Source organism: Micromys minutus (assembly GCF_963924665.1).
Source record: "Micromys minutus genome assembly, chromosome: 1".
NCBI lineage: Eukaryota > Metazoa > Chordata > Mammalia > Rodentia > Muridae > Micromys > Micromys minutus.
Window position 1 is genome coordinate 217,729,690 of NC_137969.1, and position 15,487 is coordinate 217,745,176.

General features: G+C 39.5%; 1 protein-coding gene across 1 annotated transcript in view; it reads left to right on the forward strand.

The window, feature by feature from the left end:
* Positions 1-9,877, forward strand: part of LRRC9 (leucine rich repeat containing 9) — a gene marked incomplete at both ends in the record, with an annotated part of 43,752 nt that extends 33,875 nt beyond the window's left edge. The window contains 5 exons of the mRNA XM_080933173.1: positions 1,204-1,381; positions 2,871-3,091; positions 4,381-4,503; positions 8,476-8,606; positions 9,700-9,877. Of these exons, the coding sequence (XP_080789299.1) occupies positions 1,204-1,381; positions 2,871-3,091; positions 4,381-4,503; positions 8,476-8,606; positions 9,700-9,877 (831 nt within the window). The remainder of the gene's footprint in view (positions 1-1,203; positions 1,382-2,870; positions 3,092-4,380; positions 4,504-8,475; positions 8,607-9,699) is intronic.
* Positions 9,878-15,487: the final 5,610 nt, after the last annotated feature.

The following is a 15,487-nucleotide window of genomic DNA, read 5'->3' on the forward strand; positions in this document are numbered from 1 at the left end:
ATAGACACGGAACAGAAACATGAAGCGATGAGAAGGAAGACTTAAGAGCTGGCAAATGTCAAGTATAATACAGTGCTTCCAACTGTAGTCAGAATATTAGACTTTAGTCCCTCAAAACTCATTGTTCCTGAGAAGTTGGAACTTGGTGCCCATTGACTCCAATTCTCTGCCCTCCCATCTCCATCCGCAGAAACTACCAGTCTTCCCTCTGCCTCCGTGAGTTTAGCTACTTAGATTCTACATCTAACTGAAATCTCAGCATTTGATTTATAATGCATTGCTATCAATTAAATAATATACTCTAAATATTTATCATTTAAATGCTAAATTATGCTTCAATAAAGTTGAGAAAACATACAAGGTAATTTATCATTTTAAAGTAATAAATGTACCATTGTTGTTGTGTTTAAATACATGAAATGATAAGAATATGTTCTAGAAAGATGTTACAGGAACTCATCTTCAACTGTGGTTATTATGAAATTGAAGATTTGGAATAAAGGTCTATAAATTGGAGATATAGAATAAAGGATATAAACTGAAGAGTAGACTTTGATACTAAGTTTAGTCAACTTAATGCTCAGTGTCAGAGGTCAAGCCAGCATCCCGATGGCAAGAGAATCTGGGAATTATCCAGGCCTCAGCCAGGGACAAGTCACAGCCTCAACCCCTTCTTTCTGCATAAGGTCACCTGACCACATCAGAGTTCCTTGAAAATGGGAAACATTGGTGACATTTTTCTTGTATAATATAGGTTGTTATTAGGCTGGGGTGCAGGCTCACTGGTAGTCCCAAGGCCTGGAATCAGAGTAATGTTTTAAATACGTTTCAAGTGGGGCTGAGGTGGCCAAATTTTTATATCCACCATAACAGTGAGCCAGGCTAAAAATGAGCATGCTGTGAAGGACAGTGGCTCTGTAGCTGAGGCTGTCCCCACAGGGACTGACAGCTCTGCCAGGAGCTGTCCCAGTAGTTGGAGTGACACACAGCTGACCCACCACCATGCCCAAAACACAACAAACACCCTCCTTAGAGTCTAGATATGTTTTATTGTAATCTAAGGCTTTTTCATAGCATTAGCTCCTGAAGGAATTCTAGCATTTACATATCACATTTGGATTGTTTTGTTAGCTTTTTAAATCTAATAATTTTGAATTTGCTTGCAAGATTCAGAAGTAACATGTAATATAAATTATTGTATAGATAACTGCCTTAAATTTAGATGGACAACATCTCTTTGAAATCACAAATCTAGAAAAATTGGAGAATTTGAAATGGGCATCATTCAGCAATAATAACCTCTCCAAAATGGAAGGCCTTGAGTCCTGTGTCAACCTGGAGGAGCTCACATTAGATGGCAACTGCATCTCAAAGATAGAAGGTAAGACGCCATAGCCCCACAGCTCAGGCCACCAAAGGGAACAATGTCTAGAGATGCATCTGTGCTGGCATCTTCTGCACCCCCACGAACAGGATTGATGATGAACTGCTGAGCACAGCCCCCATCTCTCTCCTTTCTCACGCAGGGGATTGCCATCAGTTACTACACGCAGTGTAGCAAAGTAGAAATGAGGTGGTCATTAGCATTTGTAGCACTGAAGAAATGTATGGGTGAGGTTTTCTTTGGGAAAGAGCCAACAGTCCGCTTCATTTTGCAAAATGTGGAATTAAGGTGATAGTTAGAAATGTGAAGTCCTTAGCAGAAGTGAAAATTATACTCAACCAGAAATTAGAAAATGAAAAACATCCTGTAGACATCTTCTATGGCTCACCTTCAAAACCAACAAATTGCTTTACTACGGTCTCAGTCATAACGGCATGAGTGCATTTGGACTGTTCAAAGTTTAATGTCAGAACTTTGATTCCATACCAGAGTGAAGTCTCCTTCCCCTCCCCGGAAGCTATCCCAGATTCTTCTGATAACATTAGTTTGCTTATCTGCAGCTAAAACCTGATGTTTACAACGCATGCTCTGAAACACACTACATTAAATATTCTGCCGCTGTCTGGGATTCTATCCTGACCCTTACTTGATGTCTTTAATGCAAAGAAATTTAAGGAAACCTCCTCTGGCCTGCTAAAAACTGTGGCATAGACTCCCTTCCTAGAAACAATTTTGTTTATTCTGTATCCCCTTAGAAGTGGGTTTTCATGCAGCTCTTTTATGGACAAGGAAATGGAGTGATTGTATCATTTACCTGTGGCTCTGTGTCACACATTTGGCGAATTTGACGGTGACTGTGACTCCAAAGTTCTTTCAGCCGCTGTGTGGTGACTCATGTCAGTAACCCCAGCACTCGGCAGTGTGAGACAGGAGGACTGTGAGCTGGGAGTTCGAGGCCGGTCTGAGCTACATATTGAGACCTTGTCCTTAAAAAGAAAAAGAAAAGAAGTCCCTGTTTTCAACTGCTCTGTCCTGCCTGCACGCTTCTCCACTGTAAACATCAGGATTAGATTCTGCTGGGAATGGCCAGCTTTCAAATTTCATTCTAAAAACAATTTTAGGCACGCAATGTGAAAAACTGGGGAAACGGTTGCTGTGAATATGGCTGACCCCACCATTTCCAGAGTGTTGTACTTCGGTTTCTAACTTTTAGTCTTAGTTTTAAAATGAGATCTAGTAGCTATTATGTTTTTATTTTTATTTTTGAAGGAGAAATTGTTACCTACAAAATGCATTTCTTTAACATCTAAGAAAAACGAATCTACTTAGAAATTCCAAATCAAAATGTGATGCGTGAGTGGAACTCTGTCCTTCTGAAACACAGAGCAAGGAATGATTTACAAGGACCGTCGGTGCAGTGGCTAGCTTGTTCTGTCTGAAACTAACCTGCCGTCTGAGTCTCTCCTTGACTTTGCTGATTTTCTAGGCATCACCAGGCTGACTAAATTAAGCCGCCTCAGCATGAACAACAACCTTCTCACCGGCCTGGAAAAGCACACATTTGATCACATGCTTCACCTCCACTCCCTCTCTCTTGAGAACAACAGGATCACGTCCCTGAGCGCTTTACAAAAGACATTCACTCTGATTGAGTTGTACATAAGCAATAACTACATAGCCGTGAACCAAGAGATCTACAACTTAAAGGTGACCACCTGGGCTACGGTGCTCTGCTCTTAACAGCATTTACTGTTTAAGCCATGGAAACCATGCTCACTACACAGAGGTCGTTGAAACTGTAAGGAAGAAAGTAAAGTAACAGGGTTCATTGAAGTACATCTGCATTCATTTTATGTAAATGTACAAGTGACAGCAATCTGGGGCAAATGAAACAAATGATACGAGTCTGGGGCAACTTGTCATCAGCATACGTAATGTGCAGAGTAATTTGTTTCACTGGGACATTTTCCCAGCACATGGAGTTGCTTTGATCATATCCGGACCCCTTTACTGCCCTCCACCTTCTGCTCCTCATCCTTTTCCACTTCCCCCCAATTTCCACCCAAAATATTTCCTTTCCATCCTTTCTGTCTTCATGGTCTTTCTCTCCACTAGCTCCACACATGGGAGAAAGCACACAGTATTTGTTTTTCTGAAACTATCTTACTGTCGTGTGTGATTTTAGAAGGACCCATGCTCCTTCCGGCCTGGTGCCAGCACTGCAGGCTTGCCCGTCCCCACGGCATCTGCAGGCTCGCCCGTCCCCACGGCATCTGCAGGCTCGCCCGTCCCCACGGCATCTGCAGGCTCGCCCGTCCCCACGGCATCTGCAGGCTCGCCCGTCCCCACGCCTAGCTCCAAGCCGAACACCAACAACCACTCTGGTCTCACTCAGCTTTCTCTAGTGCCATGAAAGGAAAACACTAGAAACTTACATTTACACCAGCCAGACTTATATTGGTAAATCTCCAACCCCAAAAATGCCCGTGCAAAGAACACACAACTCAGTCAATATATGTACAAGCTGCAGGCCGAGGTTGGACAGATGTGACACCACACTGTTGCCCAGCTATGTTTTCCGTAGCTACTTTTCTCCAGGCCACATGGGTCTGTTCCATCTTCCACCTCCTCCTTCATCTCCTCCCTCTGTCCTCCTCATCGTTTTTCTTCTTCTTCCATCTGTGCCTCTCTAAAACCTCCAGCCCCACCATTCCCTTCCACTGCCCAATCAGAGGCTCTAGCCTTTATTGGATCAATTAAGATTTCACCTGACATCACCTAAGGGGCACCCCTCTTGAGTGAGCAGAATTAGCAACAAAATACAAACAGCAATCCACAACACTTTATTTTCCAAGAACACTCAAATTCTATGATATAATTATATATATATATATATGATATAATTGAAATGCTAAAATTCAAGGCTGTTTAATGGAAAAAATAACGTGATGGAGTATGATTTGCATATGTATATAAATTGCATTCTCATTATCTAGGGTTTATGCAACTTGGTCATTCTAGACATGTATGGAAACATTATTATATGGAACCAAGAAAATTACCGATTGTTTGTAATATTTCATCTTCCAGAACTGAAGGCGTTGGATGGAATCTCAATTGTAAGTTGTTTTTATGAATCTTAACATTTGATTCACAGAGCATATTTGCATACTCACAGGTCATAAGCATTTTTAATATTGACTTATCACTAATGTTATAATGAACCCTACCATGCTGATTGAAATTTATTTTTTCAAAGCTCTTTTTGGTTCTGGATCTTAGAGCTCTCTCCCCTGGGCAATTCTTAATAGTCTAATATGAGGCAGAGAAGGAAGATGAAGTTTACTTTTTAGTACAGTGAATTGGGTGCCTCTAAACTAAAGAGTGGGCTCGGCAGGCAAGGAGCCCTCAGCACAAACATGAGGCACTGAGCTGGAATCGATGGTTCACATGGAAAGCCAGGCAATGTCTTCTGCACCTCTGACCCCAGTGCTCCTACAGAGAGATGGAAAGCCGAGGCAAAGAATCCTTAGAAGCTTTGGGCAGGTGGCCTGGTATAGTCAGCACTGAACAGCAAGATAAAAAGGAAGGACCAGTGTAAGATTGTCCCCTGACCTCCATATGCACACACCATTGCACAGACACTCAGAAAGAAGACCCTCGTAAGTGAAGAGCAGCAGCTGGAGGTGACGCTTAGGGGGGAGTAGTTTCATAACATGTGACATTCTGGGTTGAATATCTAATAAACGCTGCAGCAGACAAGGCACAATTCTGTGAGGCAGAGCAGAAGTACACACCAGAGCACCACCATGTTTCTTACTTCCTGAGGAAATACAGTGTTGACAATTGTGGAAAATACGCTTGAACCCACAAATGTAGTATGGTAAGATTACTTAAAAATAGTTCATGGAGGGGGCTGGAGAGATGACTCAGTGGCTAAGAGCACAGACTGCTCTTCCAGAGGTCCTGAGTTCAAATCCCAGCAACCACATGGTAGTTCACAACCATCTGTAATGAGATCTGATGCCCTCTTCTGGTGTGTCTGAAGACAGGTCTAGTGTATTTACATATTATAAATAAATACTTTTTAAAAAGAAGTATCAATAAAAATAATTTTTAAAAAATAGTAAATGGAAAAGCCAGGGTTTAGGAATGAACACAAAATCCTCATCTGAAGACTCAGGTTCTATAACAGACAAGTTCATGGAGGACACCCAGGCTCCACGTAACAGGTTAAGTGCCAGGCAGTCCTATGAAAGCTGCGGTTTCCTAGTGTAATACTATCCAGCTATCATCAACAAAAATGCACCTCAAATTTTCTAGAAAACCAGAGACAACTCCTGGTAGTTTAATACTCTGAGACACTCTGAGGAGATTACAAATCCCACATTTTTCAGGGTCTCACTGAATAAAGCATCTCATTCCAATAAATACAAATTCTTAAATAACTAGTATTTCAGTTGCTCTAAATACATTGGAGCTCTTTTCCTTCTTATTAACTTCTCATCTGAAAGGTGTCATGAGAAAATACTTTTAGAGATAAATGTGGGGAGAGAGTCTTGTTCTAGTTCACTAACAATGAATATTGTGTATTTCCTTTTTCATTTTAGCATCTCAAAAGCTCAGGGTTTATTTTTTGATTCAACAATAGAAATTGTATAGGATACTATAGTCTCTCTGTCCCTAAGCCTTGTTTTTATCTGATATAATTTATGTTCTTGCTGGGTTTTTGTTTGTTCGTTCGTTTGTTGTTGTTGCTTCTTGCTTCGTTTTTGTTTTTTGAGACAGGGTTTCCCCATATTCTCTTTGTACCTGCCCTGGCTGTCCTAGAGCTCCTTCTGTAGACTGGGCTTGCACTGAACTCAGAGATCCGCCTGGCTCTGCCTGCTGAGTGAAGGTGTGTGCCACCACTGCCTGGCTTGACTTATCTTGTCCTTAGGCTTGATCTTCTTCATTAGTCACTATTTGTACTTTTATTGTTTTCTTTAAGCTGCTCTAAGTTCTTTGTGGAATGGGGTATGTTACAAATCTATGAGTTATAATGGGACATGAAGACTAGGCTGAAGAATTAGGCTTCAAGTTAAAGAGAATGGGAACACAGCAAATAGTTTTCATAAGAGTAATTACATATCTAGAACCGTGTCTTAAGAATTTTCATCTAATAGCAGTATTTAGGTCAGGGGAAGGGAGGGGAAGAGAGGGGAAAGGAAAAGGGGGGGAAAGGGAAAAAGAGAAAATGGGAAAAGGGGGGAAAAAGGAATAAATGAGGAAAGGAACAAGGAAAGGAAAGAGAGGGTGCAGAAGGGAAGAGAAGGGAAGAGAGGAGGGGCACATACATACTAGATGAAGCTGAAGAAGGTTTTGCCACCATTTTCTTGTGGTTCTTAGTTATTAATTTTTTCCCAGAATAACTGGTCACACAGTTTTCTAAGAATCTTTACATTCTATGAGTTCATAATAAGTTTAAGTCAATAGTTTATGTCATAGATTGATAAGACTTAAGGAATGACAGCAGAACAGTTTGCATGTCTTTTCATAAAGACTATTAGCTGTCTAAAGATGCATTATCTGTTACTAGCTCCATATGTTCATAAGTTTAATGCAATGTTTCTATGTCATAACTCATCACGGTTTTGTCAAGAGATAACTCATCTGCCTTGTATCTCATTATTTTGAAGTCTTGTATAAACAAACTAGTCTATTGTTTAGTTTCTGTCCTTGTACCTACAATAAATTGACTGTTCCCAGTTTATGACCTTTAGTTACCAGATAATGGTCTTACACCTAACCTAGAAGGAATGTTTTTCTTGATTGTAAATTTGTTCCAAGCCTGCTTTCTTTTCCTAGTGCAATTAGCCTGTGACACGTGAAGTTTTGCAGAACTATTTGTAGCTCTTATTCTGTAGGGAACTGGAGATTACTTATATCAGTTTAGGAATTCTATGAAATCATTATTGGGAATTATAAAATCAATTTGTCTCCACAGTATTACTATGTGAATGTACATCTTTTTATTGATTTGCAGGAAATCTGCCCAATAGGGTGAGCTAATACCCAGGAACCATTAGGCTATGTAATAGTGACAGGAAAGGTACATCAGCAGCGAGAAGCACTCCTGAGATGAAGTCCCTATAGACCCTGCATTCTCAGTCTAGTGCAGAGAGATGACACATGACGTGTTTCAGTTGAGACAGTTCTTGATTTACACATTGTTAACTAAGTGAGGGCAAAGTCTATGAAGAGCTAAAGAGCTCTCTTGGTAGTTGCAACTTCATTTTATTCCACCTTCCTATATAGTTTTGAAAGTGTAGGAAATACAAAAAATCATTTTGCCTGAGGAGTACATATCTTCATTTCAAATTTGAAGTCTTTGAGTTAGAAATATAAGAAGGGAGGGTAAGTAATGTTGATCAAACAACTTATTAGTTTTATATAATACAAACTAAAAAAATCACTGCCCTTGAGATAACTATCTGGTTATATAATTCTTCAGAATTAAAATCTTTTCATAACGTCTGTCTTTCTTGGGATTTAACTTCCTTGCTGCTAGTCAATATTTTCATTTGACTCAAGTGCATTCAGAATTGCTGAAGTGTTCTTGTGATTCCTGGTTGTCAGTAATTACTCATGTCTAAGCCATTTCATGATTGTCCCTTCACACTGAGCTCTTTCTTGGTTGTTACTATGACAAGAAACTTTTCTACTTCTCTGGACAGTTTTGGGTCTGTTGCTTAGATAGCACAGGCCTACTTTTATCTCAAAGGTTAACAGTTATTGTCTACTAGGTTTCCTCTGCTTCTCCGCTGACTGGGGACAGTTGGATCATGGTGGGCTTTTTATTTACTGGCTCCCCAACACCTGGTCTGGCTTATATGAGGCAAAAATAAAACCATGGGTATCATTCCGCAGGCCACAAGGCCCCTAAAGCCCCAGCACCATCTTGTGTTGTTTGACCTATCCAGTGTGCAAGGGGCTTGGAGTCGCTGTTTCTCCTGGAAAGAATAAAGAGACTCGTGTCTGTTTCATTTGCATCTGTAACCAGATATGTGGTCACCTGCAGAGAAGCCATCACTTTCCATATGTCCCCATAGGAACCACCAGAGACTGAGAATGCAAAAGATTTGTTTGGTGGTCGACTCACCTCTGACATGATTGCCGAACGACAAGGACACTCAAACTTTGTCCAAATGCAAGAGTTAAACTGGACTTCCTCATCCATCAGGTATGCCCACTTCCTTATGTGCATGAGCCATTGTAACCGCATGTGCAGCTGTGTGCATGAGTCATTGTAACCACATGTGCAGCTGTGTGCATGAGCCATTGTAACCACATGTGCAGCTGTGTGCATGAGCCATTGTAACCACATGTGCAGCTGTGTGCATGAGCCATTGTAACCGCATGTGTAGTTATTAACAAGTTTCCTGAGTTCCTTTACTGAACATACGCAATAATTATGCTAATGTATTTCAAATACCCCATGAAATGATGCAATAATTCTTACTAACAAGAGCTATGGCTAAAACGTTACCAAGAGGCTTTGTTTTTCATTGGGTTTTGTTTCTCCTGTTTCCTTTACAGCTGGTTAATTAGGTTTATTACTTATGTTTGGTGTGTTGTTCTTTTAAGGAACAGCAAATGTGTGATTATGTCTTAAGAAAATCATGAACATCAAAGTTAGTAAAAAAAAAAAAAAAAAAAGAAGTTGTTTACACTTTTAATTGTTCTAATGAGATTCTTGGCTGCATGAAGGGGTGTGAATGTGGGGTCACTGTGCTCGGGCTCCAGACTTGTCTGGCTTGGATTTTCAAGCCTCTCCAATGACCCTGCAGCCCCATTGCCGCTCTGAGTGCTGACCCAGTGCAGCAAAGGATTTTCACAGAGCTCAGAAAGGTCTGGTGTCAAAGCCCTCACTGCTTCCTCTCCTCTGCCCACTCTTTTTGTTTCCTGTCACCTTAGAAACAGCCGATTGCATGTGCCCATGGAAGGTTAGGACCGGCTTGTTTCATGACTTACTGTATCAAGTCTTCTATGAGTTCATGAACGTTTCTGCTAATTTGTAAATAAATTAGAGATGTTTAATTGAATAAGTGTCCTCTACAGTACTGGTAATAGATAAGGGTTTTATTTTTAAGCGATCAGATTCTTTGTCATTTTCTTCACACCTGTGCAACAAAACAGATGTTTAGCTGAGCATCCAACTCCTGTATCGACATTGCATATAGTTTGTCCGGTGAGACGCTTTAATGGCTTTGGGAGTCACGGATAGTGGAACTCACTCTGTCCCGTTGAAATAATGACTATTTGCTTTCACTCAGGACTGTGGATCTGATCCCCGTTGACCACTTCAGGAGCGTGAGCAATGTGAACCTCCAGAACAACAACCTCACCTCTTTCAGTGGCCTCATCTACCTGCCCAACGTGAAGGCACGTGGCCGCAGAGCCATATTTGCCCTCAAAGGCTTCAGCACAAGTCTTAATCTTCATTTACATTAAACTGTATTTCCTTATTAAGGTGTCGAAATTCTTCCCTAAATTGTATTTTATTTTGTTTTTCACTAATCGAGAGAATCTTAGTCTTGCCTTCCAAATTTTTTTAGTCAATGTACCTTACACGCAGATCTTACTCCTCAGTAGGAGACAGGGTGAGAGGCACAGTCTCGTGAGCAGATATGAAGCAAACTTGAGAATGAGGCGGTTCTCAAAGCATTCTCATTGCCTCAACTCAGCAATGGAAGCATCAGACACAGAAGCAAACAACTTGCTAAGTAACTGTGTCGTCTCTCCGGCCTAGACAGATTAGGAGCGCAGGCTGAGAGCAGAACAGCTGGATATTTATAATGATTCTCCAACATGTAAGATCGTTAAAAACACATCTGAAGATAAATTTAAACACACTTTGGGATCATTTTATTTTTCACAATAAAATGTTATTACTAAATATGTTCTGTATCCCAAGTATCAGTCATGCCATTTGAATGTTCACAGGACATTGATTAATGCGATGTTCTCTCTGTAGGTCTTATGCCTCAACTATAATCACATTGAATCAATCATGCCTCGACTAAAACCTCAGACTCACTTAAGCAACAGACAACTGCTCTACCAGAAAGTGCCCTCGAGTGGCTATGGACAACAAGGAACCTCAAAACTAAATAGGTACTTTTTAAAAAATCTTTTGTTTTTCACACTTAAAAACAACCAGGGAAGTAACACATAAGATTGCACATATTTGGCTGATCGTAAGGATTATTTTATTTAACGAACAGTATGCCAAAAATAAACTTTACAAATAAAAACACGAACTATATCTTTGTCATTGTTCCCTACCCAGTTCTTAGATTCATGGAAAAGATACAACTTATGAAGATGAGGGCATACCTATCTTTCCTGGTACACATTTATGAAAGGAAGGATGGCTAGATAGACAGAGATGTGTGTGTGCGCATGCGTCACTACATCAAAATATTTTCAAGTTCATATTCTCGATGAAGAGCATTTTTGTGTTACCATCTTTATTGAGGGGCAGTTTGCATGTAATAGTGTAATATGTAATTATTTCTGACTGTCATATTCAGTCCTATAGCTCTGTGTTATGCCTCACCTACAGCCACAGTATGAAGTGACTGGCCCCTTGAGTCACCCCAATTATTTTGCAGTCCCCTTTCCCCATATCCAGCTCTTTGGCAATAGCCACTGATCTGCTTTCTTTTCTTACATTTTGCCTCTTTCTAGAATTGTGTAAGATTGTAATTACGTAGTGCGTACTTTTTTCATTTTTATTAGCATTTATTAATTATACAAAATGATGGGTTTCATCATGGCATTCCATTGTGTATGTAACATACTTTTGTTACCTTCAGTCCCAGTTATCATACCCTGCTTTCCTCCCATGGTTGCTCTCCCTCTACCTCCAAGCTCCCACTGTCATTTTATGTCTGGCTTCTTTCACTTAGCTTACTTACTGAGACCTACCCCTTCTTGTTGCAAGGGCCAGTAATTAATTTCACTGCACCATTGTGACTGTTTCAGTATATAGGATGTAAGCTACCCAACTTATTTTCTTTGTTAATATTGTTTTGGATATTCAGAGTTCTTTGAATTCTTTACAAATTTAAGGCAGTCCATTTTCTCCTAATGAACTTTTCTCTATCCCAATGATAAAGATTGTATTGAGTCTATTTATTAATTTGAAAGAATTGACTTCTTAATATTAAATTTCTAATCCACAAACACAAAATAATTTTTTACTTTCTGACAACTCTGTGATGTTTAGCTAACTATATATAAACTTAGTACTTTTTTGGAATTCTAAAATGTTCTGAAATAATTTTCTCTTTCACTGATAAAGAAGGTAAGGAAATTGTTTTATTAATTTTATTTTTATGTTTTTATTTCTGGCACTGGAATTTCAGACAACACTTAATATTTTATCTTGTGGCTTTGATGAACTAATTTATTAGCAAGATTATTTTTAGCATATCAGTGAGAATTTAATACATTCAGGCATACATCCTCTTAGAGTAAAGATAACTAAACTACACTTATCTCCTAATGGAATGCAACATTTTTCTTTTTCTTGCTGATTCACTTTTCATTGCAACTTTCTGTACTTTATTCTCTTCCATGTAAGAATTTTTAAGAGATAAAAGTAGTTATAATTTTAATAATAATTATTATTATTATTAATTATTATTATAAAAGTAATACTCAACTATCATATATCAAAAGCTCATATAAATATTTATCTTACTTTTACCTTATAGTAAATACACCTCAGGCTGCCTTTTATGATCAAATTGCTTTTAAATCAAGTTTATGACTTCAAACTTACCTGTGTGTTTCAGAGACTCAGTGAGCAATGAAAACTTGCCCCCAATAATGCAAAGTTTAGAGGTTCTTCATTTGGGATACAATGGAATTTGTAACTTAGTCCAGCTACAACTTAACAGACTAAGAAACTTAAAGTTCCTCTTTCTACAGGGTGAGTAGACAGGCTGCTTACAAACCCTGTGGATTGGCTGGGTTGTCACCTTGCTTTGACAAGCAAGGGCAAGTATCATTCATCATTGGTAACAAAAGTTTAACAATCACAGGCTTTTTCTTTAGTTGTAGACTATTAATAACTTTTAAACAGTAACTGGTTTTACATACTCACTGTACCTGGTAGTATCGTGTGAGGACATTTTCATACATGTATATCATGTGGGGTGTGTTCTCTATGTCCCTTGACTCCTCCTCTGTCCCCGTTAGTCAGTCCCTTTGTTCGCTTCACTTTTGCACGTGACGTTTGCTTTTCTGAGAGTATCTTAACTTGCTTACCGTGGTTCTTTCCAGTAGCATGTGTTTCTTGCAAAGAATATAATCTTGTTCTTCTTTGTGACTGAGAAATTCATTGTATGTTTACCCATCACATTTTCTTAGCCATTTCTCTGCTCTTGGACACTTTGGGGGTTGGGAAAAAAAGGCAATTGAGGTTCAATGTGGCTAAATAATGTACCCAAGTTTGCACTGGTGTGTAACGGTAATCAGATGATCTAAGGTATATGCATTTTTGATCCACAATAATATATTGATCACATATTAATATATATTGTATATTATATGAATTATTACATATTATATATTAATATCTATTAATATATACTAATAATGGCCTTGGCCCACAGTGGAATTAATAGAAGTGGTTAAGTCTAAAAGGAGAAACTATTAGGACTAAGTAACGCATTATATAGAGCAAAAGGAGAGAAAAAGTAGTCAAAGATTATTTTGTAACTGAATTAACAGATTGACAAGAAGGGTTGCTAGACTAAACAAAGTTGTTTGGAAAATGGTTGCTCACTGGAGGTTAGGGAAAGATCAGTTTGTGTTACAGTTGAGACTTAAAAATAAATGTTTTTAGCTTTAAAAATCATTTGGTGACTATATAAACGAAGGTGGGTAGATAAACTGGAAGTTGGGGCTCACACAGCATGTCCTAACTCTTTAGGAAATGAGATCAGTCAAGTCGAAGGTCTGGACAACCTGATTGTCCTCCAGGAGCTGGTCGTCGACCATAACCGCATCAGGGCGTTTAATGACACCGCGTTTGCCAAGCCAAGTTCCCTGCTGACTCTTCATCTAGAGGAAAACAGGCTGCGAGAGCTGAGCAAGCTACAGTCTTTGGTCAAACTGGAGAAACTCTTTCTAGGATATAACAAAATCCAGGTAACATTATTTGGGAGTGCTGTCATTTTGAGGTCTACATGTTTGAAATCCTCTGATCTCACCGTAGTCCCCAGATACACCAATAAGAGCGTTTCGTTTATGAGTTCTCTATTGGGCGTGTCACAGGTATGCACTCCTGTGGTACATGTCACAGGTAGAGCTCTCCTGAGAGCTGATACACCCTGACAGAGAGTGTGTTCATATTAGCATTTGGTTAGCATTGCTTCTGCTCTACTTCTAAGGCAGCTATAAAGACAGAGTGAACTGTACACTTCTCCCACAGAACAAGACCTGTGTTCATCTCATCTGTGTTTATATTAATATAGCACAAGGTACATGGTAGACACTAGACGCTGGACAAATATCTGTCTGAGGCTCTGTTTGCCACAGTTCATAAAGCCTCATCTGGGATAATATGAGATTTCTTTCCAAGGTCAGGAGAAAATCATGAGTAATATCTCTTTTAATATAGCAAGTGGGAAATATCATATTGAGAAAATAGCATACGCCTGATTAATCCAAACTCCAGTCTGAGGAAAGCCAGACTAAATTGGCACTGATCTTACAAAACTTTATTCAGAAGAAATCAAAGTTTGGAAAATTGGTGTTCTATGGGAGATATTTCTAGCTACAGCAAGTGACCTTAGCAAAGGGATTCCGGGGGCGGGGAGGGGGAGCAGGTCCATGGTAGAGGGGTGTGGCCGGCATGCCCAAAGACCAAACTTAAACAAGCTCAGTAAAAACAAATGAGACCTCCACATAGTCATCAGTGCCCTCCTCTCCATTAGGTTTTGCTTATCACTCTAGCAGTTAATACCTGAGACCTTGACATTCTAGTGGTTTCTTGGTTATTTTCTTCCCACTCCACACAGACTATCTAGTTCAGAATAAAAGAAGCAGTCTCCAAAAAAGATTTTGCAGATCGGTCTCAGAATAGGGAAGTGTTTCACAATTTATACTTAAGCTTCTGTACCATCTTATTAGAAGCCTTGTAATTCCATAGATTCCAGGTTAATTGACTGTAATCAGTTTTTGGCCAGAGAGATCTGTTAAGAGAATGCCATGGGTAAGGACCCTCCTGGAAAATGTCATTGCTGTCTGCTGGGACACTGAGTTAGCAACATACTTAAAGGAGCTTAGACCAGGTAACCAGCTTTTCCCCAAGATGTCCTTGCTCACCTGTTGAGCCCCTATTCTTCATAAGAGATGGGGAGATCGTAGATCAGCTTAGTGTGGTAGCCCTGACCTCAGCAACTTGAGCAGAATCATGCTTAGTGGGGTTTACTATCAAAACGTAATACAGCTACATAGTAATGCGTGTGACAAATCAGAAGATTGCGCCTGCATCATTGAAAGAATGACTGAACTTTGTTGGTTGTTGGATTATTTTAGCCTTTTATCATTGAAATGGCATTCTCCATTGAGTTTAGGTGGATTATTTTACATCTGAATTTACACTTATGATTGATGTTGTTGTGTATTAGTGTGGCCGTGTATTTTAACTGGAGAGAAAAGTCAACTCTGTACAGTGAGCCTGGGTTGGAAAGTTACTTGAATTCTTCTTAAAAAAATTTTTTTTCTTTCAAAACCTGGCTATCCATTAAAAATTTCTTTGGGGAAGTGATTTTTGTTCTCTGGATTGTTCTCAACTTGGGCAGTCCGATATCAGGATTATTTCTACATATGAACACTAAAAGCACAATCTCTGGGTTAGCCAAGAATGATAGGACAAAAGAAAACCCTATTCAAACACTAGTCCGTCAGATAAAGGTCGATACGGTCTCTCACTGACCTGCAGGCCATGGTGCAGAGCTTTTGACTTCCCCCAATATGCCCAGTAATGTTAACTGAGAAAAAATGTGGCCTATTCCCTTGCTTCTAATCATCATTGCAACACAA